The 25,983-nt window shown below is 46.5% G+C and overlaps 3 protein-coding genes across 4 annotated transcripts in view; 2 read left to right on the top strand and 1 right to left on the bottom strand.

The window, feature by feature from the left end:
• The window catches only part of ppp2r5b (protein phosphatase 2, regulatory subunit B', beta), a 40,686-nt gene extending 20,258 nt beyond the window's left edge, over positions 1–20,428 (top strand). Inside the window, exons 3-13 of the mRNA XM_037112438.1 lie at positions 675–776; positions 1,871–1,963; positions 2,513–2,643; positions 3,953–4,012; positions 6,728–6,836; positions 12,454–12,507; positions 13,070–13,120; positions 13,321–13,440; positions 13,693–13,820; positions 15,432–15,533; positions 15,855–20,428. Of these exons, the coding sequence (XP_036968333.1) occupies positions 675–776; positions 1,871–1,963; positions 2,513–2,643; positions 3,953–4,012; positions 6,728–6,836; positions 12,454–12,507; positions 13,070–13,120; positions 13,321–13,440; positions 13,693–13,820; positions 15,432–15,533; positions 15,855–16,092 (1,188 nt within the window). The 3' untranslated portion in view covers positions 16,093–20,428. The remainder of the gene's footprint in view (positions 1–674; positions 777–1,870; positions 1,964–2,512; positions 2,644–3,952; positions 4,013–6,727; positions 6,837–12,453; positions 12,508–13,069; positions 13,121–13,320; positions 13,441–13,692; positions 13,821–15,431; positions 15,534–15,854) is intronic.
• Positions 20,429–20,624: 196 nt separating this feature from the next.
• On the top strand, positions 20,625–23,793 carry LOC119027329 (glycoprotein hormone beta-5-like). The gene is made up of 6 exons (XM_037112439.1): positions 20,625–20,642; positions 21,000–21,093; positions 21,215–21,292; positions 21,393–21,522; positions 22,279–22,474; positions 23,550–23,793. Exons 3-6 carry the CDS (start codon positions 21,280–21,282, stop codon positions 23,736–23,738), a joined length of 528 nt encoding a protein of 175 aa, XP_036968334.1. The 5' UTR covers positions 20,625–20,642; positions 21,000–21,093; positions 21,215–21,279; the 3' UTR covers positions 23,739–23,793.
• A 1,319-nt stretch (positions 23,794–25,112) lies between these two features.
• gpha2 (glycoprotein hormone subunit alpha 2) overlaps positions 25,113–25,983 on the bottom strand; it is an 8,580-nt gene continuing 7,709 nt past the window's right edge. For both annotated transcript variants that reach the window (XM_037111964.1, XM_037111963.1), the window contains one exon: positions 25,113–25,983. This exon is cut by the window's right edge and continues 94 nt beyond it. In XM_037111964.1, coding sequence (XP_036967859.1) covers positions 25,973–25,983 — 11 coding nt within the window. In that variant the 3' untranslated portion in view covers positions 25,113–25,972.

Below are 25,983 nucleotides of genomic sequence, written 5' to 3'. Positions count from 1 at the left end.
GAGGAGGAGAGGTAGGTTCACGTGACGATGTGAACGGAACCAAAGCAAACAGAACAGAGTACAGATGGAATGGAAGAGGAGCGCTGGGATTTACCACATTCACTTTTTGTAATCTAGTTTAGCACTAAATGTCCGGTGGAGATGCATCTGCTGAATAAATCATGACGTAGCGTGCAGTCAGGTAGCACAGCTTCATACCAGCTTCTCAAACAGCAGAATAAAACATGTTGTCAAGCTAGTCACGACCATAATTAACATCATTTCCTCTCATTATTGACTGTTGTTATCAGATAGTAGAGCAACACTGCACCCAGTAACAGCTGTTTTACCTTCTTTATACGCTTGATTTAGTGAAGTAGTTTTGGTTTTTATAACACAAGCGATTCATCCTGGATCCATCTGAGAGCTTTGTGTGAAGTGACACAAATCTGTGATGTGCATCATGTTGAAAGTTTAAATAATGACGTCTAAAAATGAGTCAGAGGAATTATTGGCTCTGTCATGACTGAACTGCAGCAGGACAGTTACGAAACAAGACTATTCCATCCCTCAATCTTCTGTCCATCCTGAAATAATGAAATAATCCACAACATCAACAGAATGTACCGAGTGTCAGGTACTTATTTCTCATCTCCTTCCCTTTCATTTCTCTTTTCTCTCTGACCTGCTTCCAGATCTCTGTAAATATCTTCAGGACACTCCCGCCCAGTGAGAATCCAGAGTTTGACCCTGAGGAAGACGAGCCGACACTCGAAGCCTCCTGGCCGCATCTGCAGGTAAAACATGCAACAGTTCATGTTGTGGTAAAATAATTACTGTGTTCTGCAGATTTAAATGATAACATGCAACATGCAGGGTAAAGGATTAAAGTAAAACACATGACCAGCATTAAAAATGAGCCTGACTATATATTATATACTGTGTTTTAGAGGGGGCGGGGCCATAATGCACACAGCTCCCTGCAGGTGTTGTGTTAATGCAGCACTCAGCACTTTTCTGCAAACAAACACACTAGACTGATCTTGAGGTCCGTCAGGTCTGATAAACCTGCTGTGTAAAGCGCACACTGTGTGAAGGCCTGTCAGGTAGCTACCTGTACCTAGATCAGCCTGGATCACATCTGAAGCTCCAACTAAGAAGGAAGTCACATCTGAGAAATAAACTGGTGATGTTGTCCAGATGACGTTCGGTCTACAGTCACTTCTCTTCAGGAGGAGATGAGTCGAACATGACGTCCAAATGAAACAACATCTTTCCTGCTCAGTTCCTGCTCCTTCTGCTGTCCTGATGGAATTATTATGCATCAACTTAAAACAAATAGTTTGCATTTTTAAAAGTACACTTCTTGCTTTCCTGCTGAGAGAGTTGATTCCACTCTCACATGTCAGACACAGCCTGCAGCCTCTGAGCTCAGTTTAGCATGAGGATGTTTTTATGTTTGTGTGTTTTGTCTTTTTGAACGACAAAACTGTATAAAAACAGCACTTCTCTTTCTCAGCTAGGCTAACCGCAGCTAACTAGCTGCAGGCTAACACTGCAGCTTCACACCTGACAGAGAGATTGATTGTTGTGCTAAACCACGATCATGTATTCATGCTGTTGAATAGGAATGAGAAGGTAACAGGTCGCTCACACACAGTCAGGAAACAAAACAACATGCTGTGTTTCTACAGTTGGAGGGAGAATACAGAGGACAGAACTCTTGTTTGCTATCTTCTCATTCTTATGCTGTCATCTGGTTTGTGATCTAACAGTCTTTGCACTAAGCTAAGCTAAACTTACCGACTGCTGTCTTTAGCTGAATAGTAGTTAGCACAAAAACACAGATAATAAATGACGTCTAATTACTTTCTGTTTGCGTCTCTGTCAGCTGGTGTACGAGTTCTTTCTCCGTTTCCTGGAGAGCCCGGACTTCCAGCCCTCCATGGCTAAACGCTACGTGGACCAGAAGTTTGTCCTGCAGGTAGTTCTCTCTTTCTGTCTCTTCTCCAAAGATGCATCTTGTCAGATTCAAGTGGTTCTTTAGAACTTCTCTGTCGGGCTGGACTCTTCTAAACCAACATTAGCTACGGTTGCTCTCTGTTAGCGTAGCGGAGATGCACTGAGGCACTCCACAACACATCTTCTGGACCATCACAGAAACAAAAAAAATCCAACCTCTTCCTTCTCAAACAATCCACAGTTCATTAAACAAGTTATCCACAGGCTTGTGCCAGCCACTGAGAGAGAAGGGAAGTCATGTCTGCTCTCATAGAAAAGTGATTCATACGTGTAGACTGTACAGAAAGTTACACAGAGCCCTTCAAGATGTTTCTCAAATCCTAAAAGATCTAAAGGTACAAATGTATGAAGCTCCACTTTGAAACATCCTGCCGGAAAATACACCAGAACCTGTTTTAATGATATTGGACTAGTGTGCAGGATTGAGAGGGTTAACCTGATGCCTGCTCTATTCCTGTGTGTAATTATCGTGTGTGTGTGTGTGTGTGTGTGTGTGTGTGTGTGTGCTCAGCTCCTGGAGCTGTTCGACAGCGAGGACCCCAGGGAGAGGGAGTACCTAAAGACCATCCTGCACCGTGTCTATGGAAAACTACTGGGCCTCAGAGCCTACATCCGCAAACAGATCAACAACATCTTCCTCAGGTACACGCTGCTTCTCACCGATCCAGCGCACTGCAATGTCTGAAGGGTATTTATAGCATTCCAACATCCATAAATCAAACATTAGCCAACAAAGACCCTCAGCATGGAGAACAGCTGTGTTGATGGCCTCTGCAGAGCATTTAGTTTTCAGCTTGGAACAAATGAACATGATTTTTACAACACAGGAACATTTGTGTTGTCGCAACCTTAAACAAGAAGGCAGGATGCATGTTTACTGCTGTCGAGGGCACGCACATGTTCTGTGGTCCGACCAGACAGAAGGAAATTAAAGCTATTTCTTTGTGTGTGTTTTATATTTGGAGTGATACTTTAAAGCTGCAGTATGTAAGAATTGGCCATCAGTTGACTTTACACTCAAACAAACCGCTGACTGCTGCTAACTGCAGCTGCTATTAGCTGGTTAGCCCAGTCCAGAATCAGCTGTTGGTACTGTATTGTTCTCCGTATGTAGCTGACTTGGTTCTGACTTCTGGGCTACAAATTCATCGCACACATGTTGATACTTGTGTAGTTCTGTGACTCTGAGCCGACCCGGCAGGTTGACATTAGTAGTTTTCCCACATAGCTGCTTGTAACTACGGCTGTTGGATGTGATGTGAGCAGAGCACACACAACAGCACAGAGGACAGAGAGGGACACAAGCAGCGCTGTTATGTGACAACTGGTGTCATGGTTTAAGAGACTTTTCAGCATTTTTGGAGAAGCACAAAATGTTCCAGCTACAATTTTGTGACTCAGCTGGAGATTTTATTCCTCCACAAACAAACAAACAGGCACAAGTACACAAACACAAGTACACAAACATGACACAACACTCAGTGATCAGCCTCCTGCGTCCATCCTGAGAGCTGATGAATCGTTGTGTAGTGACACCAATCTCCTCACATGATTGTTTAGCAGCTCTGACTAACGAGAGTGCAGTGACACAGTCATGTTTCATCTTCTCTTTTACATACGCAGCTGAATTGTTGTGTTTGCATTATAATTCAGGCTCAGTAGAGCCGCAGAGCTGCAACACACTCTGTTTCAGTGTTTTGACAGCTAAAAGATACAGAATGAGCATAAATCTGCTTTACCGCACACCGTTCCTCTCTCTCGTGATACCATCTCAGAGGTGTGTTTCAGACGTGGTACACTACAATACTGATCCACTACCAGGCTGCAGGGCATCTGATGTATGGGTCATTTTACGGGAAGTTAACAGAATATGTTTGACTGTTTTTAGTTACTGTCTCACTATTAAACCTGCTGAAATCATTACAAGTTGTGTGTTTCATCTGATCGGCAGGTTCATCTATGAAACTGAGCACTTCAACGGAGTCGCGGAGCTTCTGGAAATCCTCGGCAGGTTTGTATCCACAATCAGGCTGAGACACTTTGGAGCAAACACACTTTGTAGTACATCATGGCCTGACACACACACACAATCGCACACTTACATATCCACACACTGTACTCGGCCAGCTGTTCCAATTGACAAGACAGCTGGCAGCCCATCGAATTAAGCGACCACGAACAGTTGCAACAAAGCGTAACCACTACTGCCATCACTCAACACTCAAAACAATATGAATTTATTTTGCATTTATCGCTCCGTCTTTCTTATCAGGCGAACACAGCTGCAAGTAAAGAGACATGAGTTAACAGGCAGAGAGAGGATCAGTAATGGTGGGAGAAACAAGGACGTAATGAGAAATGATTCAGAGGTTTGTGCAGTTTGTTGTTTTGTCTCTGAGGCCCAGTGAGTGAAATATGAGGAAGATGGAAATGAAGAGAGCAAGGAAGGAAGCCAAACTGATAAACAAACATGTCCTGCTCTCTGCTGCTCCAACACAAATCAATGGGAAGAAGAATGGAGAGATGACAGTGATGCAGAGAAAAGGGAGAGAGACAAACAAGATATTATCTCATTTCTATTCTTTGTACAGTTCAACATGTTCGACATGTTGCTAGACACACTTAAGAGATAAGAAAGGAAAAGATCAATGTAATGTAATATCACTGAGCTGGAGTCAGGGTGTGGCTAGCTTAGCTTCAGTTAGAGACCGGAGGAAGGGACCTAAACTGATCCTAGACCAGTCACCAGCAAGACCAGCATATGTTGTGTTTTGGTGCTGGTCTATGCTGTTTTTTCCAGCAGGGTTATTAGCCAACTTAGCATTGAAGTGAAGTGTTAACAGTGTTAGCCAGCTCCTGTCGGCTAGTCTTGTGCTAATCTCAGTGTGTTTTACCTGAGCCACATTTTACGAGCTTCTGCTGTTCACGTCAACACTGCGTGATATACCAAGCTAATGCTACTTTACAAGGTAGCTTGTTAGGTGGCTAGTTGTCCTGCTAACCGATATAATAAGTGCAGTTATAGTTTCTAAGTGAATAAATGTGTTCCCCATGTAAGGAGGAGACACTGCCGAGCTTTATCACTCTGTACTACTGCACTAACACTGCTAACATTAACAGAGCCTACTTCTGTTAGATGAACAGATATAACCGTGTTGTCAGATGGAGACGTAACTGGAGATGGAGGGAGAAAGAGAACAAACAAGAGAAGATGGAAGATGAGAACAGCAAACAAACTACTCAGCAGCAGAGTCAATAAATATTCATTTTTCTCAAAGACTCTGGAACCCAGCTCGTGCCCTCCGTCTCTGTCTCACGTCATTTCACTTTAAATAATCTGTATTGATGTTAAACATAGAGGAAAGTAAAAAGAGTTCAAATGAGGTCTGATTCAGACAGATTCAGAGAGGATTACAGAGACCAGGCTATTTTCCCAACATAAAGGACAAAGAGCCTCACATGATATTTAAACCGTCCTCGAACCAGTCACCACTGTATCACCTGAAATCAGAAGTGGATGATGACTTGTGAGGTGTGAGAACTGTGGGCTAACGTAGAGAACAGCGAGCAGAAGATACAGCGGAGGATGAAGCCAAGGTGAGAAGAAAGGAGGGATGAATGGAGGGGGGATGAGCGAGTGAACAGTGAGTCAGAAGTGGAGGAAGGAGGAGGGAGAGCAGGAGAGGAGAGAGAGGTTTGTATTCATGTTGGTGGTAACAGAGGTATTTATAGCTCCTCCCACACATAGCGACGGATAGAGAGGGATGGGCGAGGGAGGATGTGTTGTACAGAGAGAGAGAGAGAGAGAGAGGAAGAAGACGGAGAGGTGACAAGGAAGAGGAGAGAAAGATTAGAGGAGCAGCAGGAGGGAGACATCGCTGAAGGAATGTTCTTTTAAACAAAGATGCTTTTAGACCATGAAGGCAGACAGACAGACAGACAGACAGACAGACAGACAGACAGGCAGGCAGGCAGGCAGGCAGGCAGACAGACAGACAGACAGACAGACAGACAGACAGACAGGCAGGCAGGCAGGCAGACAGACAGACAGACAGACACAGATGTGATGTTGGAGAGCAGTGTGTGACGTGGACCTGTGAGAGTAAAGACTGATGCTGCTTCCTCCTGAGGAGACAGAGAGGATGATGGTCTATAACACCTGTAACACCTGATGTAGTGGTGAAGCAGCGGGTCAGATACATGTAGAACCATTCTGATGACCAGCTGTCATGTGTCCAGACGTCCACATCCTCCAGCTTCTCTGCAGTCTGTCAGCTGGACTGTTGGTGATTTCAGATCGTTAAGATGTCGACAGTTTTCAGGCAAATTTGTGGTCGCAGCGTTTAATTTTCCACTCTGACTGACCAGCACTTCTGTGTATGAGAACAAACCAGTGAGGGATGCAGGAGAGTCTGTGCTGACTGGACAAACTGTCCAACTGTTCTGTAAATAATACAACATCTTTAATGTACGAGTGTGTTGTAATGGTGGAAGTGTAGAAATCCACAAGCTGTTTGTTTTAAGAGTCCGCATGACATAAATCTGAGAAGGGGACTTTGTTGGTGTTAAACAGATTGTGATGTATTGTTGAGGTTTCTGAAATGAGCATTTCTTACATTGGATCACATTTTAAAAGACTAATTGATAAACAAGAAAACAATAAGTAACAGGCTGTTTTAACCCACAGAGTGAAAGTGTTGACATGTCACTCTTCTTCTCCTCTCAGCATCATCAACGGCTTCGCTCTGCCCCTGAAGGCTGAACACAAGCAGTTCCTGGTCCGGGTTCTCATCCCACTCCACACGGCGAAGTCCCTCTCTATCTTCCACGCACAGGTCAGTGACCATGTGACCATGTCTGTGTGATGACTGTGGCCGTCTGTATGTAACACAGCAGCTCAGCTGATTATCTGACTGTCTGCTGAACCTCACGGCTGTTTTCTGAACACTGAAACTGGTTCTGGACAAAACAAACCTCTGCATGTTTCCAGGCTAATCCACTGAGATCTGCTAAACAAACACTATTAAATGAAACCACTGAGTGTGCAGCTTTGCTTCTGACTGAGGTTAGACTTTATAGTAGAACTGGCTGTGATCATATTATATCATCAACCATCAGTCAGTCAAACGTTTGTTGGTTTCTTGAGTTTCATCCAACAGTAAGTTGTGTGTACGTAGATTTGACTTGAATATATTCACATACAAGAACAAAACCCATGAAGAAGAGAGAACAGAACCCATGAAGAAGAGTGTCGGGTCCTCCTCCCCTCAAACAGCAACATTTGAATTCTCATGTGTCTGCAATGAGTCCTGTCGCCACTAGGATGCACAGCTGAGTCACAGATAGACTGCAGAGAGCTCTCACCTTTGAATCACAGAGAGAGTGTGTGTGTGTGTGTGTGTGTGTGTGTGTGTGTGTGTGTGTGTTATCATAATACTTGGCAGCCGGTCTGTTGTGTGTTTGTATCTGTGCTTTTTATTTGTGTCACACATTATTTGATTATGCAGAAGGTACAGTTTGTTCTCCACAAAGTGGTCTGACGTGTGTGTGTGTGTGTGTGTGTGTGTGTGTGTGTGTGTGTGTGTGTGCGCCCTACATTTCTCCTCCCCGTCGGTTCACACACATCCATAATTCACACACTCCAGCACACACTCAGGCTGACGGGGTCGGGGGGGACACGGTGCTGGTGGACGGCGGTTCTGTGCTCAGTAGGTGTGGCTGTGAAGGAGGGAGTGACCCAGTTCTGGATCAGAATACCCAAACATGATATCATGATATGAAACCAGCACCTTGTGCTCATCTTAAAGGTTTCTACACACTGTGAAGTACATTTGAATCTTCCTGAAGTCTGTAAAGAGATTTCTCATGTTACTCTCACGTTTCTGAGTTAACAGGATGTGATGTAATGTGGTGATGCATCCAGTCAGAATGTAGTGTTTATATGTTGGAATCAGACTCTCATCTTTATGAACTGAGAGTTTGATCTTATTTCTGCTGCGATGCGGTTTCTGTGCAGACTGACGCCCATAGTGTGATTTGTGCAGTATGTGAGTGGGCGAACACTGAAATAGCTCCTGATCTCAGCTCAGTTCCAGCAGCACACTGGTGGGTAACGTGTTAGCTGTGAGCTGCTGCAGAGTCCCGTCGGAGACGTGAACGTGCTGCTGCAGGACTGCTGAGGTCACAGGACGACTCGCTGCTTGGAGCTCTGGGAGTCTGATGTCAGCTGGTGGAGCTGGTCATCTGCTGTGTGCCACTCAGCAGGTGCTGGAATAACATCAGCAGAAAGTGACTTCTAGTGGGAATAACTCATAACAGTAGCATGCTAAGCTAACTAGCTTTAACTCTCCATGGGAGAGTTGCTTTGCCCCGTCTACAAACTTAACTTGTGATAATATCTACAATACTGCTGAGGTAATAATGCAATCTCAGAAAGATTTATCTTTTCATTAACTGAATAAACAAACTGCTCTCGGGGGAAAACAAGGTCCCCAGAACACTGGCAGGGTCCGCCACATGTAAACAAAGGACAACAGTATGTAACTGTGTCGTCCTGTATTCAGTTCATTCAGTCATGAAAACAAAGAGTTTATTAATTTAGTATGTTTAAGCATTAAAACATCAGTCAGTGGAGAAAAATGAACTGTCGCTCCTGATTAAAACTACGTAGTGCTCCTTTAACAACGTTCATCATTAAATAACACAAGCTGTAAAGGGACAGACGTCTCCAACTACTGAGGGCTAAAAAAACAGCTCTATGTGACCGTGTCAGAAGAAGAGCATCATGTGCAGGTCATGACGATGTTAAAGGCAACAACCAGAATGATCCCAGAACAGACCCTCACGTCACCTCCACGGATCAGTACTGGGACAATCTCAGCCTGAAAAAGAGACAGTGTCTATAATCCTAAACCTAACAACGGCCTGCTGCGCCCACAGAGCCCGTCCTGACCCGGACAGGTGCTCTCATGTGCTGCTAATACTCCAAATGGTTTGTCTGATCATCACCTTCATTTAATCCTCCTCTTTTTCCAGCTTTTCTTTTTATCCAAGCTTCACGTCGCTGCTTTGTGTATCCATGTTGTGGTGAAGGACAGGCAGGTGAGGGACGGAGCAGGAGGAGAGGACGAACAGGGGAGTGCAGAAGGAGGAAAACAGATTAGATGGGAGAAAGAGATCAAAGCTGTGGAAGATGTGAAACAGACAGACAATAGATCCACGCTTTGGACGGGTCGGACGGGTTGGACGGGTCGGACGGGTCGGAGCGAGAGAACGAGAGAGACGACAAAGAGACCAAAGAGTAAAAAGTGATTGTCCAGTTAGAGAACAGCCATCAACAGTATGACAGTACACAGTCTGATATCTGCCGCCATCAACCTGCACTAATAGTCATGAAGTGGACAGAGAGGAGGACAGAGGGGAGGACAGAGAGGAGGAGGACAGAGGAGGACAGAGAGGAGGAGGACAGAGAGGAGGAGGACAGAGGAGGACAGAGAGGAGGACAGAGGAGGAGGACAGAGGAGGACAGAGGGGAGGAGGACAGAGAGGAGGACAGAGAGGAGGAGGACAGAGAGGAGGACAGAGGAGGAGGACAGAGAGGAGGAGGACAGAGGAGGACAGAGAGGGGGAGGACAGAGGAGGATAGAGAGGAGGACAGAGAGGAGGAGGACAGAGGAGGAGGACAGGAAGGAGGAGGACAGAGAGGAGGAGGAAAGAGGAGGACAGAGAGGAGGACAGAGGAGGATAGAGGGGAGGAGGACAGAGGAGGACAGAGGGGAGGAGGACAGAGGAGGACAGAGAGGAGGAGGACAGAGGAGGATAGAGAGGAGGAGGACAGAGGAGGAGGACAGAGGAGGACAGAGAGGAGGAGGACAGAGGAGGAGGACAGAGGAGGAGGACAGGAAGGAGGAGGACAGAGAGGAGGAGGAAAGAGGAGGACAGAGAGGAGGACAGAGGAGGACAGAGGGGAGGACAGAGGAGGACAGAGAGGAGGAGGACAGAGGAGGACAGAGGGGAGGAGGACAGAGGAGGACAGAGAGGAGGACAGAGGAGGACAGAGAGGAGGAGGACAGAGGAGGATAGAGAGGAGGAGGACAGAGGAGGAGGACAGAGGAGGACAGAGAGGAGGAGGACAGAGGAGGAGGACAGAGAGGAGGAGGACAGAGGAGGAGGACAGAGAGGAGGACAGAGAGGAGGAGGACAGAGGAGGAGGACAGAGGAGGACAGAGAGGAGGAGGACAGAGGAGGATAGAGAGGAGGAGGACAGAGGAGGAGGACAGAGGAGAACAGAGAGGAGGAGGACAGAGGAGGACAGAGAGGAGGAGGACAGAGGAGGACAGAGAGGGGGAGGACAGAGGAGGACAGAGAGGAGGACACAGAGGAGGAGGACAGAGGAGGAGGACAGAGGAGGACAGAGAGGAGGAGGACAGAGGGGAGGACACAGAGGAGGAGGACAGAGGAGGAGGACAGAGGAGGACAGAGAGGAGGAGGACAGAGGAGGACAGAGGGGAGGACAGAGGAGGATAGAGAGGAGGAGGACAGAGGGGGGGACAGAGAGGAGGACAGAGGAGGACAGAGAGGAGGAGGACAGAGGAGGACAGAGAGGAGGAGGACAGAGAGGAGGACGACAGAGGAGGACAGAGAGGAGGAGGACAGAGGAGGACAGAGAGGAGGACAGAGGAGGACAGAGAGGAGGAGGACAGAGGAGGACAGATAGGAGGAGGACAGAGAGGAGGAGGACAGAGGAGGACAGAGAGGAGGAGGACAGAGGAGGACAGAGAGGAGGAGGACAGAGGGGAGGACAGAGAGGAGGAGGACAGAGGAGGATAGAGAGGAGGAGGACAGAGAGGAGGAGGACAGAGGAGGATAGAGAGGAGGAGGACAGAGAGGAGGAGGACAGAGGAGGATAGAGAGGAGGAGGACAGAGGGGAGGAGGACAGAGGAGGACAGAGAGGAGGAGGACAGAGGAGGACAGAGAGGAGGAGGACAGAGGAGGACAGAGGGGAGCACAGAGGAGGAAGAGAGAGGAGGACAGAGGGGGGGACAGAGAGGAGGACAGAGGAGGACAGAGAGGAGGAGGACAGAGGAGGACAGAGAGGAGGAGGACAGAGAGGAGGACGACAGAGGAGGACAGAGAGGAGGAGGACAGAGGAGGACAGAGAGGAGGACAGAGGAGGACAGAGAGGAGGAGGACAGAGAGGAGGAGGACAGAGGAGGACAGAGAGGAGGAGGACAGAGGAGGACAGAGAGGAGGAGGACAGAGGGGAGGACAGAGAGGAGGAGGACAGAGGAGGATAGAGAGGAGGAGGACAGAGAGGAGGAGGACAGAGGAGGACAGAGAGGAGGAGGACAGAGGAGGATAGAGAGGAGGAGGACAGAGGGGAGGAGGACAGAGGAGGACAGAGAGGAGGAGGACAGAGGAGGACAGAGGGGAGGACAGAGAGGAGGATAGAGAGGAGGAGGACAGAGAGGAGGAGGACAGAGGAGGACAGAGGAGGACAGAGAGGAGGAGGACAGAGGGGAGGACAGAGAGGAGGAGGACAGAGGAGGACAGAGAGGAGGAGGACAGAGGGGAGGACAGAGAGGAGGAGGACAGAGGAGGATAGAGAGGAGGAGGACAGAGAGGAGGAGGACAGAGGAGGATAGAGAGGAGGAGGACAGAGAGGAGGAGGACAGAGGAGGACAGAGGGGAGGACAGAGAGGAGGAGGACAGAGGAGGATAGAGAGGAGGACGACAGAGAGGAGGAGGACAGAGGAGGATAGAGAGGAGGAGGACAGAGAGGAGGAGGACAGAGGAGGACAGAGAGGAGGAGGACAGAGAGGAGGAGGACAGAGGAGGACAGAGAGGAGGAGGACAGAGAGGAGGAGGACAGAGGAGGACAGAGAGAAGAGAGGTCTCAGCTCTATCTCACATCGCCCTTCAGGGACTTCATGTGTGACATCACTCCTTCCGAAGTAAACACAGAGTCTCTGTCGCCACGGTGCCCCCTCGCCACGGCAACCGGCCGGGTGGAGGGGGGCAACCGCAAAACACACACATGCACACGCACACGTACACATGCACACGTACACACACACACACACGTACTTGCAGCATGATGGGAAACGATTGCAGAACATATAAGAGAAGAGCTGATGTAGAAGTACACATACACACACGAGAGACACACACACACACGAGACACACATACACACACACACACACACACACGCATACACACACATACACACACACACACACACACTCATCTCCCCTTGGAAAACGTGTCTTTCCGATCTTCAGCAGATTGTAATCCAGAGGGATAAGTGCTAAGATCCCTCTTGTCTCCTTGACAGCTTCAGGGAACGCTTGTGTGTGTGTGTGTGTGTGTGTGTGTGTGTGTGTGTGTGTGTGTGTGTGTGTGTGTGTGTGTGTGAGACATGTGTGTTAACCTCGTCTCCTCGTCCCCACAGCTGGCCTACTGTGTGGTGCAGTTTATGGAGAAAGATGCTACAGTGACTGAATATGTAAGTTCATACCTGCATGTCGTTTCTCTACTGATCTCACCTCCTCACCTGCTGACAGCAGCAGTATTCTGATATTTCTAGTTCCGCTCTGCTTTTTAGAGTCTGTCAGCTCATTGGTTTAATTACCTGTAACTTTAATGTCTTGATTCACCTTCTTGAAGCAGCAGATTGATGTTAGAAGCAACAAAGCTCAGATGAACCTGCTGTGCACGACCTGCTGAGCATCCAGCGACACGCAGACAGTCACCAAATAGCTGGTGAGCGTCGTGGAGCATCTAGCCGAGTCAGATGTGACCCTGAGGAGTCTGTGGAGACCAAATCCTCTTACTCGTTTGCCAATTGGTCGTGCAAACTAATTAGAGTGTTTGCTGTAGTCTACTTCTTCACTCACTGACATGAATGCAGAAAAACCGAGACTCAGTACAAAGTGAAGGGCAGGTTTCTTAATGCAGGAGCCAGAGTGAGTTAATGGAGATGGCACAGGTGGACGGCAGCCAGCTTCCCTGCTGAGCTAATGGCTGCAGTGGTTCTTCACATAACGTGCTTCACATTGTGTCTGCAGATCATCAGAGGGCTGCTCAAGTACTGGCCCAAAACCTGCACGCAGAAAGAGGTGAGACACAACGACAGTGACGCTCTCAGCTGCTCTCATTAGTCACTTCTGAAACCGTCTCATGTGACTCTGTGATTACTTTAATATCTGGCGTCCCTGCAGGACGTCTGTATTAATTATCCTTCACTGTGAATCATGTGAATGTCTTTTCCCTCCTTTATTTATCCATCATGCACCTGTGTGTGTGCGTGGGTCTTCAGGTGATGTTCCTGGGAGAGATCGAGGAGATCCTGGATGTAATCGAGCCATCTCAGTTCATCCGAGTGCAGGAGCCGCTCTTCAAACAGATCGCAGCCTGCATCTCCAGCCCTCACTTCCAGGTAAACACCAGCCCTCACTTCCAGGTAAACACCAGCCCTCACTTCCAGGTAAACACTGACACTGGTTTCATTCAGAGTGACTGTCCAAAGACATGAGGAGAGAATCAACCCTCACTTTCTGTTAAAACAAACATGTTGGGGAGTAATAAGCCTGATGACAGTAACTTTAATCACAAGAAGATTGGAGACACACTCAGTGACTTGATAATCTGTGCAACAGACATCAGTCGGACTTCTGTGTGTGTGTTTCAGGTAGCTGAGCGAGCTCTTTACTTCTGGAACAACGAGTACATCCTCAGTCTGATCGAGGAGAACTGTCAAGTCATCCTGCCGCTGGTGTTCGCCACCCTGTACAGAGTCTCCAAGGAGCACTGGAACCAGTCAGTGTCACACACACACACACACACACACACGCGCACACACACACACACACACACACACACACACACACACACACACACACACACACAGACACACACACACGCGCACACACACACACTATATCAGAGTCTTGGTGGAGCCTCCAGCTCTGTCACAGACTCTCCTAGTTTGTCTTCTTCCTTCAGGTTTTCTACATCAGAGAAACCGTCAGCTGTGTCTGCGTGTCTCAGTGTTGTTATAACATTATATTCAGCTTCAGTACTGAACATGCTGTTGGTAATGAGGCAGCGGCACGCGGGTCAGATTAACAACAATAAGCTCTTGTTGTGTAGAAACAGTCACTTCACAGACGCAACAGCGAGCACTGTCGTCATCTCTCTTGATAAAAAGTTGCCACGCCTCGGAGCGTTCCTCGTCTCTGCCAGGACGCCTTCTTGTTGAAGTGTTCCGGTGGTGTAGACTCATGAGTTTGACCTTAAAACATGCCAGCATCGATTAAAGGAATCGATAAGATCACAGGATTACAATTACATTGGATTGGATGATGTGGAGCCTGTCCTCAACCGGAGCCAGGACTCAGTTCCCATCCCATTGCTCATGTACAGTATCCTCAGAACAGCATGGTGTTATTACTCAGCCATGGAAGGAAAAGTAACAGATTTAAGTGAAAGTCCTGTAATCTAAATTCTACCTAAATAAAAGTGGTGAAGCATCAACAGCAAAAGTTCTCACTATCCACCATGGTTCATCTCACGGGTCGTTTATCCACCATTTTCCTACACCAGGGTTACAAAATGAAACTGAGCTCAAGTCCCTACAGACAACAGAACCACAGACAGAACCACAGACAGAACCAGACATACTGTAGCACAGAGTGCAGCAGATACTTCTGTACCGGACTGTGTCTGGGTTGGTGTTGTCTTCTGGTTTCGTTGGACCCTTCTCACTTCACTTCAGCTCTGTAGACGGTATCACTGATGTTCTGGGCCGGTTTAGTCACCTGCTGTAGAGCCGTCCTGCGCTGGACCGCACATGGACCATGCCAACCACTCAGTGTTACATTACTATAAATATTATACTTATTATCATACTGTGGAATTATGTTAAGTTGCTAATTAAAACCTATTTCTGTTCTTATAGCTGATCATATAAAATCATTACAGTTTCCCGCTACAGCAGTTGAATACATGTTGTCACGTGAGTAGCATGAAATGGAAACAAGGATCTCAGAATTCAGCCTCAGTGTACTTTGTTGCTGATAATAAAGAAGATTCAGCCTCAGTGTACTTTGTTGCTGATAATAAAGAAGATTCAGCTTCAGTGTACTTTGTTGCTGATAATAAAGAAGATTCAGCTTCAGTGGTCACAAGCTCTTCATGACCCTGAACACTGAGATAGATGTAGAAGCCTCCCATCCACTAACTGGATGCAAAACATTAGCATTAGAGCTAATAACCCACCAACGACACACAGACGGGCCCACGTGTTATTATTTAGCCAACACACGGTTGCCATTGGGCCGGGCTTTTCCTTTAGCCTCAATCTCATGACCCATAATCCCTTGTGACTGATGACCCGTCAGATTCATTATCTTCTGGTTCCGCCCACAGGACCATCGTGTCTCTGATCTACAACGTGCTGAAGACCTTCATGGAGATGAACAGCAAGTTGTTTGATGACCTCACTGCCTCCTACAAAGTGGAGAAACAGAAGTGAGTATGACTCAGCGTCTTTGTGTTTGTGTCACTGGATACGACAGCGACAACACAAAGAAACTCGAGAGCCTAACGTCATGTTAGACGGGCTTCGTTCCATTATCCATCACATTATATTTCTCATGGTGAGGACGTATCGCTTAGCTCATCGCTTGAACACGGGTCGCATCATGATCCACTTATTCATTATTCTGCCTCCAACTCAAGATAGAGGAGCCTGTCGGGAAACAAAACTTAAAGGAGTAGTTCCAAAGTTTTGCTGAAGGTATATATCATATCACATGATATGTTATCATATAATAATATATGCCTCTCCAGGGAGATGAAGCGAGAGAGGGAGCGCACAGAGCTCTGGCGAGGCCTGGAGGAGCACCAGGAGCGCCGGATGCAGATGCTCACTGAGGCCGCCAGGAACCAGCGCAACCTCCAGGAGCGAGGCGAGAGAGGGGACCCGCCCACCCCTTCGTCCCCACAGACGGCTCACTCCGACCAGCCCGAGCCCAAGCCCAGCGGGGCCTCTTCTTCCTCCTCTGGAGGAGGAGAGAGCGCCACCTAGGTGCTGCTCCACACATGTTGCTAACGCGGGGGGGTTGGGGGACAGGAGAAGACTCGAGGGTGATGGTGAGAGTGTTGGGAGAGCTCAGACAGAAAAGGTACCAAACAAACCAACTGTGGTTTTTATCTTGCATCATGGAGGGAGTGGCTTTTTGTGAAAAGCCTTCGATCTCAGTGATCCCAGGTAAAGACCGTACCTTTCTACTGACAGAGTTGTGTGAAACTGGTTCACCTTTGGCTGTACACACATCATGATGCAGATCAGAAGATGAATACTGTCCAAAAGTGCTGACTGTCATTTTAATCCACGGCTGGTTTATTAAACTGCAGGTCAGTACCTAAAACTGTGGTTGGCCTGCTTTAAATCAGCCTCAAAATAAGAGATGAAAAGTCTCTTTTGGTGCAACACTAACCGAGTCCAACACGCGTCTCACCTGTCCTGATATTTATCCAACCAGAGTTGGAGTCTGTACATGGCCTCCTATTTATCTTTTGGTCAGAGATGCTTATTTCATGCGTGGATAGCACAATGCATTCAGAAACAAAAGAAGCAATTTCACACAAATGTCCCAAAACTATTGCCGCACAGACCAGACACACGCACACACACAAACACACACGCACACGCACACACACACACACAAACACACACGCACACACACACACACACACACACACACACACAGACGCAGGTACATATTTACTGTAAATATGAGAAGACAGTTAGAAAAGGAAAGTGTATCCAGCCCCACACAAACACCAACAATCGATTGATGCACCGAGATAATTCAGTTTCTTTCTGTCACACACATGCACCCACGCACACACATACACACACACACACACACACACACACACACACACACACACACACACACACACACAGGTTCTGGTTCTGGTGCTAACCCCTCTCCCATTCTGTTGGGTTCCACCAAAGTACGAGCCTAAAGTCCCTTAAAGGTGAAACAACCACTGATGAAGATGATGATAATGATATAAAGTACAATACTGTTCCTTCTTCTTACTTGTTACTCTACTACTACTACTCTACTCTACTCTAAGTACTACTGATGATGATGATGATGATGATGTTTTTATATATATACATATGTCTCTGGATATTTCTGTAGTGTATTATGGGAGAAACACTAGTGTAGCAGATACCATGAAGGGGAAAGCCAGCTCCAGTTCTGTACTCACACCACATGTCAACAGTCCGAGGCCATAATGTGAGCAGAACCTCAGCGGCGTTCCCCTTCAGCAGACCTTAGAGAGGTTAAAGAGGGATGAACTGGATCAGCGCCGGCTGTTTTTCTTTTCTTTTGAACGTTCGGCTGTTTGTGATGCGGGGTGGATCTCACAGAATCCCCCAAACATTCCACGTTTAAAGCCCGTCTGTGTGTGTGTTGGGAGGTGCAGCTGCAGGTGGAGGTACAGGTGCCCTGTGGAGGAACCAGGTGTGTTTACATGCAGTCACTCAGCAGAATCACCTGAGTGTCCTGGAGGCCGGACTGATGTCTGAGTGCATCTCTGTCCTCATTAAATAATTTCACAGCCAGTTGAAAAAACATAAACTAGTTTACATCCATGTTTACTCTTATTCTTCTTCTACCCTGCCTTTGTTGGCATATTGTTACATTTGTTTGCACATCACTGCCACCAGCAGGTGACCAGTGGAACAGCATGCAGCCTCATGTGTTACACAAACACAGTGAGGATTTAAATATTATATATAATTATAATTATAATAATTATAATATCGCTCTATAGAGAAACTCCACAGGGTGCGTTTCATTTACATGTTACAGCACACAATGATTATTATTTAAAGTTTTAAAACTTTACTCTAAATTTAAAATTTAAAGTCTTAACTCCACCCGACACTGAGGTCACTGGAGGATAAAAAAAAAGCGCACCACAAGCGTTTCAGAGCAAAAGAAAAACCCGGTGATCCAGTCGGATTCTGAACCCGGAGCGTCTGTTCCTCGAGGCTCGGCAGACCCGACGCGGCTCAGACGGCGACCGTGACGATGATAGCGTGTTTATTCTTGTCTGATCATGACGATTGATGAGCGATGGGATGGAGAGGGGGAAAAAACAGAAAAAAATTATTTTAGCAATATTTTCATTCTTTCAGGATAATCTGTGTGTTTTAGGGGATTAAACAGGAAGTGGGTGTCGCACTCAGATGTTTACCCCCCACTCTTGTTTTTACTCCTGTCGTGTCCTCGATATTCACATTGTCTTAACGGTACTTTTCTGTGTACATTGATTTGATGAAAATTTTCTGCTTTGTAATTATGTTTTTTTTTTTTCTTGGTTTTTGTACGATATTGTTCATTTTGTGGAAAACTGATACTGATGCTATTTATTTTCTATTTGATCAGGAAATGTAACCTTAGGTGAGGACAAGGGTCAGGTTGTGTGTGTGTGTGTGTGTGTGCACGCGGGTGTGTGTGTGTGTGTGAGTCCAGGTGTGAGTCGGTGAGCGGGAGATGAGCGCAGACAGAGCGATGGAGGTCGAGAGGACGCTGCTCTCTCTTTGTTTCTCTCTCTCTCCTTCCTGAGCGTCAGGGTTTGAATCCGAATGTATCGCCAAACAAATTGATTGATTGTTTTTTTGATGCTTGAGACGCAGAGCGACCTGTCGGCTGCTTCCTAACCAAACACTCAGAAACCCTTCAGACCAGCAGTTCTCCAGAATCATGCCTGAGTCAACACTGTTTGAAATCCATTGGACCTGCAGCTCTCAGATTGGCCCTCAGAGCTTCATCTCACAGCGCGTCAGACGTCCAGGTTTTAACGGTCGACCTGTTTGGACCTGCAGTCCTGCAGAATCAGCCAGCGCCTCGTTGTTGTTTCCAGTTTACTTTTCTCCAAATGTTTGAAACATTAACATCCAACACGTTTGTCACTCAGAGCAAAAACCATCAGCCTGAAAGAGCTGCCATACAACATTAGGTTTACAATTAGAGCTTACATCTCACGTCTCCATCGGTGACGTGGTTACAGGTGTTTGAAATCTACCTTCACACCTGAGCCGTCTCCATGACAACTGATCAGACTCTCAGTCTGAGACGAGATTAGAAGCGTTCAGATCGTTAGTGATTCCCAACCTTTAGTCCAAACTGCGAGCAGTAAAGCCAAAGAGTGTTTTTCCTCCTCCATGATCTGATTGTAGGGACGCAATTACAAATGAGCAAACAAACAAAAGAATCAGACAAGTAAAAACCTTTTGTGTGAAAGAAAAGACGTTATATTTTCTTTTCTTTGTCCTTTTAATCACCTCGTGACCGTCCGGTCTGTGTGAGGACCCGTCAGGGGCCTCGACCCCGAGGTTGAGAACCCCGAAATGTACCCCTCTCGTCTACGTGTCATGGTGCTTTTCTGTTTTTCAAGACGATTTTTTTCTTGTCTTGATTCCTCTGCAGTGTAGAAGTGGTGTGCACACATTTACATGGCAGCACTCCATCGCCGCCTCAGGACGCACTGTAGCTTGACACTACCTGCACCTGCAGACACCACCCGGCTCTCTGCCCTGGTGTGATTCCAAATGTTTTGATTCAGGCAAAAAGAAAAATCCCAAAAAACACCTGAAAAGAGACAAAACTTGACCTCACTGTCATGAAACTTAGCTTACGTTATGATTTTGTTTTGGCTAGCTTACTCACAAACCCTCTTGATTGTTATCGTCAGTTGGTCCGCTTACTCGGGGAAAATAGAACCTCAGCGCCCACTGTCCTTGATTCTCAACTAAAACGATAAAGAGTAATATTCTGCTTTCTCGAGCTGCTCCAGGACAGGAAGTGAGAGGAGAGCGTGTTGGTAGAGAGCTCCGACTCGCCTCACAGCCACCAGGCGCTGCTTTCATTCGCCGCCACAGTTCCTCTGCGTGTCACGTGGCCCGAGTGGAACAAAGGCTCTAAACCCGAGGAGGTGTGAACGGACCGGATGAGAGCAGCCGGTGAGGAGAAAGAAAAGTCAGAGGAGGAGAAAAGACATAGAGTTAGACACGATAGAATGGCAATAAGTCAGAGCAACAGTAACAGAATGAGAATATAATGTTACCGAAACCTACAACCGCATTACGTAGCAATTTCACTGAATTTCTAGATTTGCACTGTCTGCCCAATGGTCTGTGTTTGTTGTGTTGAAGAAAAACCTTAGAGAAGAAGATTAAGAAGATGCAGATGGTGAAACAGATGTATATTTTGGGGACCAACACAGCGGTGGGGGGTTTGAATGTAGAGAGGCTTACTGCTGTACGTAACGTTGCAGGGGGTGTAGAATGGAGAAAAAACTATGTGCTAAAAATGAAACTTCACTTTGAGAAAACACTCCTGAGTCTGTGTGTTTGTGTGTGTGTCTGCTGTCTCTTCAACAATACTCACATGTTAAAGGAGCTCAATGGAACAATTTGTCGCACTTTATATTATTGATCACTTTGTTATTGAGCTGCTCCACTAATGGAGCCTAACGGTACACAGAGCTAATGTTAGCTTAGAAACTGAGTCTGCTAACGTAAACTGTTGCTTCCAGCACAAAACAGTGGTAAGTTCCCCAGAGTCCCTGTAAATGTCTCTCTAACTTCAGAAAGACACATATAGCTTAATGGAACCTTTAGCCTCTAAGCTAATAGTTTTGTGTTGGTGATGTTCTACCTGCAGAGCGCCAAAGAGCATAAAGCTAGCACCTAGCTAGGAGCATTTAGCAGCTAAGAGCTGGATATCTCCAGCAGACCAAAGCAGTGCTGAAAGAAATGTCTCTGCTGAAGGCGCAAATAACCGCACCAGTTTAATACAGTGATGATGTAGCACAAAAAGTTTTATTTCAGGGACATGAAGTTTCCGCTGTGATTATAAATTATGTCTTTTTTACATCTTCTGCAAACCATTTTCAAAATGCAAGCTACATTCTGTCAGCTGTTCCAATTCTGTTACACGAGGAGTCAAAGTCAAGGAGCAGACTCAAACTGTCTGGAGCTGTAATCCATCAAGTGTTGGTTTGTGATACAGTTTATTTGAAAATTTGGAGTTTCTCACTTTTTGAATTGGAAACAGATTGATCTGAGATGTTCACCGAGAGTTTCATCCTTTGTTCATGTTACTAATTGTTGGTCACAGTGAGCGGCGGTCTCATCACAGAGTGTCTGAACTGGCTGAAGTCTGCATGTGAACCACACTGGGAGATGCAGCCGGAGGGTAACAAAACATAGACAAGCATCAGGATTTTCCAGGGAGTCGCCATTATTTCTGGCTTGGGGTCTCTAATGGTATTTCATTGTAATTGCTATGATGTCAGAGTGTCCGTCCGCCCTAATGGTCTCTAATAACAACAACAAGGGCAGATTGGTTCCATTCACTGGCTGCTGTCGGGCAGAGACGCTCCGGAGTCCAGCAGCTCAGACCTCTGCAGGATCTTCAGCTGAAAGGTGAGAGGAGCTTTTCTTCTGCGTCCATTCAGTGATGTAGGAGCAGTTATGTAGCTTTAAATAGACTGTCAACAGACATTAAACTAGTAAAGGGACAGAGATTATGTTGGCAGGCTGTTTACGCCATGTTTACTGAGGCTTTGCAGCCTGCATGGAGCCGCTGTGCTGCCTGTGAACACCGTGTGGTCTCAGGGCTTATTCAAGCTCTCGACATCAGGCTGTTCATGCACAAAGTATTTTTATTTCAGTGTAGTGTTTCAGACGAGCCGCTCTGCAGTCCAGTTATTTCAACACATGTCCAGTGGTTTGCTTTAAAAGTAATCAAACAGATGTCTCCAACAGCATCGAGGAGATGACTCTCGAAACACAGAGAAACTAACGTCTATATGTCCCATTTTCACTTAGATTAGCAATGAATCGTGTTTATTTTAGTTTGAAAGTTCATTTCTTCCCACTGACACGAGGTGCTGTGTGTTCCACTGTGTGTGGGGCAGTGATAGAGTGCAGAGGCCCTGATGAACACTGGAGGGAGCTGATCGTCAGTGAGAGCTGCTCCCTCTGGATAAATAATTAAATACTGGCAGCACAACCTTCACTAACGCATCATTTATTTCACATGAAAGGCCAGAACTGAATATTGAGTCTATTCTTTGTTGTTAAAAGGAATAAAGTTATGTTCAGGCCCAGCAGTGAACAGTTGTCACACTTTAATAAAACTCTGATTCTTTACTTTTCTTCGCTTCGCATCTTTCCCAGCATGCATCTGCCCCTCTCTCTCCTCCTCCTCCTGGTTGCCGGGGCAGCCATTGTGTGTGTCGCCGTGACGACGAGCACGCTTCATGGTTTCCGAGGCTGTGCGGTGCGAGAGTTCTCCTTCGTGGCCCAGAAGCCCGGCTGCACGGGCCTGCGCATCACCACGGAGGCCTGCTGGGGGCGCTGTCACACCTGGGAGGTAACACACACACAGCCAGTCTCCTCTGCTGCTATTTCTGAACGCTTGTGTAATCCTGCGATTGTGAAACATGAAGTGAATGATGAACGACCCGGGAGTCGACCCAAACCACGAGGAGGCCGACAACCCATTCTCGGCTCTGACCCATCTGCCATTGTCATTGAAGCTCACATCCTTCCAGCAGCACTTTCACTGAACTCTGTCTAGTTTGCTGGGATTATAAATCTCAGCTCTGCCTGATTGGAAAACCAAACCTAAAGAGTCGGAACTCAGTCAGACTGAAAGCTTCAGAGGAGAAGGTTCTGAACCACACTGAGAGGCTCGATGATGGAGTTCACATCCTCGTCTTTACTCAAAGTCTTCTTACTCGACGGTCTCAGGGCTGTCATGGTGCTCCTCAACAGAAGGAGGTGTTACAATAATGTGGGAAACTAAATGTGGACAAAACACAGACACACACAGGAGAACAGGACAGGGGACACGAAGGCAAGCTTTATTTAACGAGCTGAAAAGTACAAAAACCAGGAGACTAGAAAAAACTAAATGAGTGGAGAAGTCTGCAGGGAGAACAGACGAGGAGATCAGGAACAGGTGAGCAGAGAGAGGAGGGAGGAGGACAGGTGAGGTAACGAGGGGAGAAAACAGAGAGGGAGAAACTGAAAGAGGAGACACACCGAGGGCACAATATTATCAAAATCTAAACACGCCATACAGAACCATGACAGGAAGTCAGGACAGATTTCACTTCCTCCCACAGAGGACAGTGAGACGTGGAGACCTCAGGGCAGAGCGAGGACGCGGACCTGGAGCCAATACTTTGTTTTGGTTTTTGTCAAACTACAGCAAAAGTATAAATCCTAACTCCTAAACCTCTTAAACCTCCTAACTCCTAACCCAGAACCTAGAACCCAAATTCTTACTCCAAGGTCAGGAGTGATTAAATGTGATCAACATGTTTTCCCATCAGAGGCTCCTGAAAGCAGCATACTGTGTTTCTCCCTGACTAATGGTCCCTCATGGACATATTGATCAGTGGAAGCTGACTAACCTGTGTTCATCTGTGTGAACCCTGCAGAAACCTGTGCCCGACCCGCCGTACATCCAGCGCCACCACCGCGTCTGCACGTACAGCCGGACCCGCCACATGACGGCCCGCCTGCCGGGCTGCCGGCCCAACGTCTCCTCTCTGTACCACTACCCGGTGGCTCTGCAGTGCCACTGTGCCGTCTGCTCCACGCAGGACACCGAGTGTGAGACCTTCTGACGGCAGCAGCAGCCCACTGACCTGAACCAGCCTGAATAAAATCATGAGACCGAGACAGTTGACTGGGTGTGACAGTTTCTGACAGCATTACAGAGGTTTATATTAATAACAGGTGCTCCATGACAGGGTGCCTGATATATCGCAATCAAGACATGGATGTTAAAGTGAAACTCGCGCCAAAAAGCGACAAGGCTTAATTTGTGATTGAATATGAGTCAAACCTTCGTGTAAAAGTATAAGTATGACAAAAGAGGCACTTTTAAGATTACTGTAGTTTTGTTTTTGGGCAAGCTAATTTTCAATGGGAGTGCTACGGGCTCTTTTACGATAGCATCAAAATCTCTATTTTTAAACCAGTAAGAAGTCTCAACACAACATGAAACTTTGCTGGTAGCATCACCAGGGTTTCTACACATGAACACCAGCACTGAGAACATTGTTTGTGTTCACAGAGTTACTAAAAAGAAAGTCCACGATGTATCTCATCACATTGAAGGCTTATGACTATAAAGGTGTAGTTGGGTTTGCATGTAGTGGTCCTAGTTAAAGGGATAGTTGGTGTTTTTTGAAGTGCGGTCATATAAAGTCCATATATATCGTCGGCCTGTTCCCTACGGTAATCACAGATCAGCACAGCCTCAGTAGAACCTCCGTATCCCTACGCATTACCGCTCATGCGTAGGGATACAGAGGTTCTACGGTTGAGAAAATGTAGTGCCAAAAGAAAAGGCGGTCTGACGACGATGTAAAGTGGTGTGAATTTTACAACGTACACTTGAACTGTTATAGATTTTTTAAGGTGAGCCTTGTTTTAGGTGGTTTGTTTCTCTTTTTCTCTGGACTCTGTTCACTGCAGTACAAAGCTGAGCGTCTGGGCTGGAGCGGCTCTCTGCTGCTCCAAACTGAGGCTGCGCTGATCAGTGATTACTGTGGGGAACAGATCGACTGTAGATATGGACTTTATATGACCCCACTTCAAAAAACATGAACTATCCCTTTAAAGTCACCAGAAACTGAATGTAAGTCAGTGCAGTTACCACCTGAATGGTGCAACAGGTGAGAATTTCAGTTTAAAAGAAATGAAGTAAAATGATCAACACAAAGTGAAGATGAACAGTTTTGATATTCTACTGCAGGGATATCCACTGAAGTTAGCATGCTAACCAGCTAGCTCCTAGCTTCATTGTACCTCAAGAGAATGTGGTCAAATAGTAAACAACACTAACAATCCCCTGGACTGCTAGCTGCTCTGCTAAATGAGCTAACAGTGAATATATGTCGGAGTATGAATCAGACAGCTGGCCAGTCGCTACATGCTGCAGCTGTATGCTACAGAGTGTGTAGTGAGAAGAAAAGGAGGCACGTGAACGACTCTTCAGCTGCAGAAAAGAGATTTATTGAAATACAGTCTCGTCACAAACTGTACAGTGCATTCTGTCGCCTCTCAGCTCATCAACATTTCCAACATTCTTTGGTTTCATCAATAGATATTATTTACAAACATGTCCTTTAGTTCAAATTCATAAATATAAATAAAATTGTGTACATTCTTTGGTCTCATGTCTGTTTAGTGGTTATTGTGAATAATGAAACTACTTGTACAGATGAGCTTTGTGTTGTTGGTCCACATACTGACTGTTCTGTTTAATCCAATGAAGACACGATGTCACTGATGTAAATGTGGTGCGCTCATTCATTTATGACAAATTCCAAAAAGACATCAGTGTTTTTGAGTTTGATGACATTTGAATCCTGAGGTGTGTGCATACTTTCACCTGTGACTGTTTTAATCATGTGTTGCTACGAAGAGAGTCGAGTGTCTGCAGAGCCTCAAAGCAAAGACAGGAAGTGTGATGACAGAACGTGAAACAGCCTCTAACACACCTGTGTGTCTAAACAACCTCCCTCACATCACCTGTTAACAACACACACAGAGAAACAGCCAACACACACACAAACATCTTTATGAACATTAAAAAGTGTGTTTCTCATTTTGATCTGAAGGTCACACTGATCCATGTCACCTGGTTGAACCTCACCTGAAGAAGGAAACCTGGTTTTGACAGTAACTTATTGTTTTCCCAGTAAATAAATTAAAGTGGAGGCTGTCACAGACAGAAGGAAAGTTACTGGTGCATCGCTGCAAGTCTTGTATTTCAGCCACTAAGATGCTCGCTGACTAAACTGTTTGGTTCTGGTCCGGTATACGTTGGTATGCAGTGGGTCTTGACGGGTCAGTAGCGGG

Source organism: Acanthopagrus latus, chromosome 10 (assembly GCF_904848185.1).
Source record: "Acanthopagrus latus isolate v.2019 chromosome 10, fAcaLat1.1, whole genome shotgun sequence".
Taxonomy (NCBI): domain Eukaryota; kingdom Metazoa; phylum Chordata; class Actinopteri; order Spariformes; family Sparidae; genus Acanthopagrus; species Acanthopagrus latus.
Note: the sequence above shows the minus strand (reverse complement) of the source record. Positions and strands in the feature narration are given on the sequence as shown.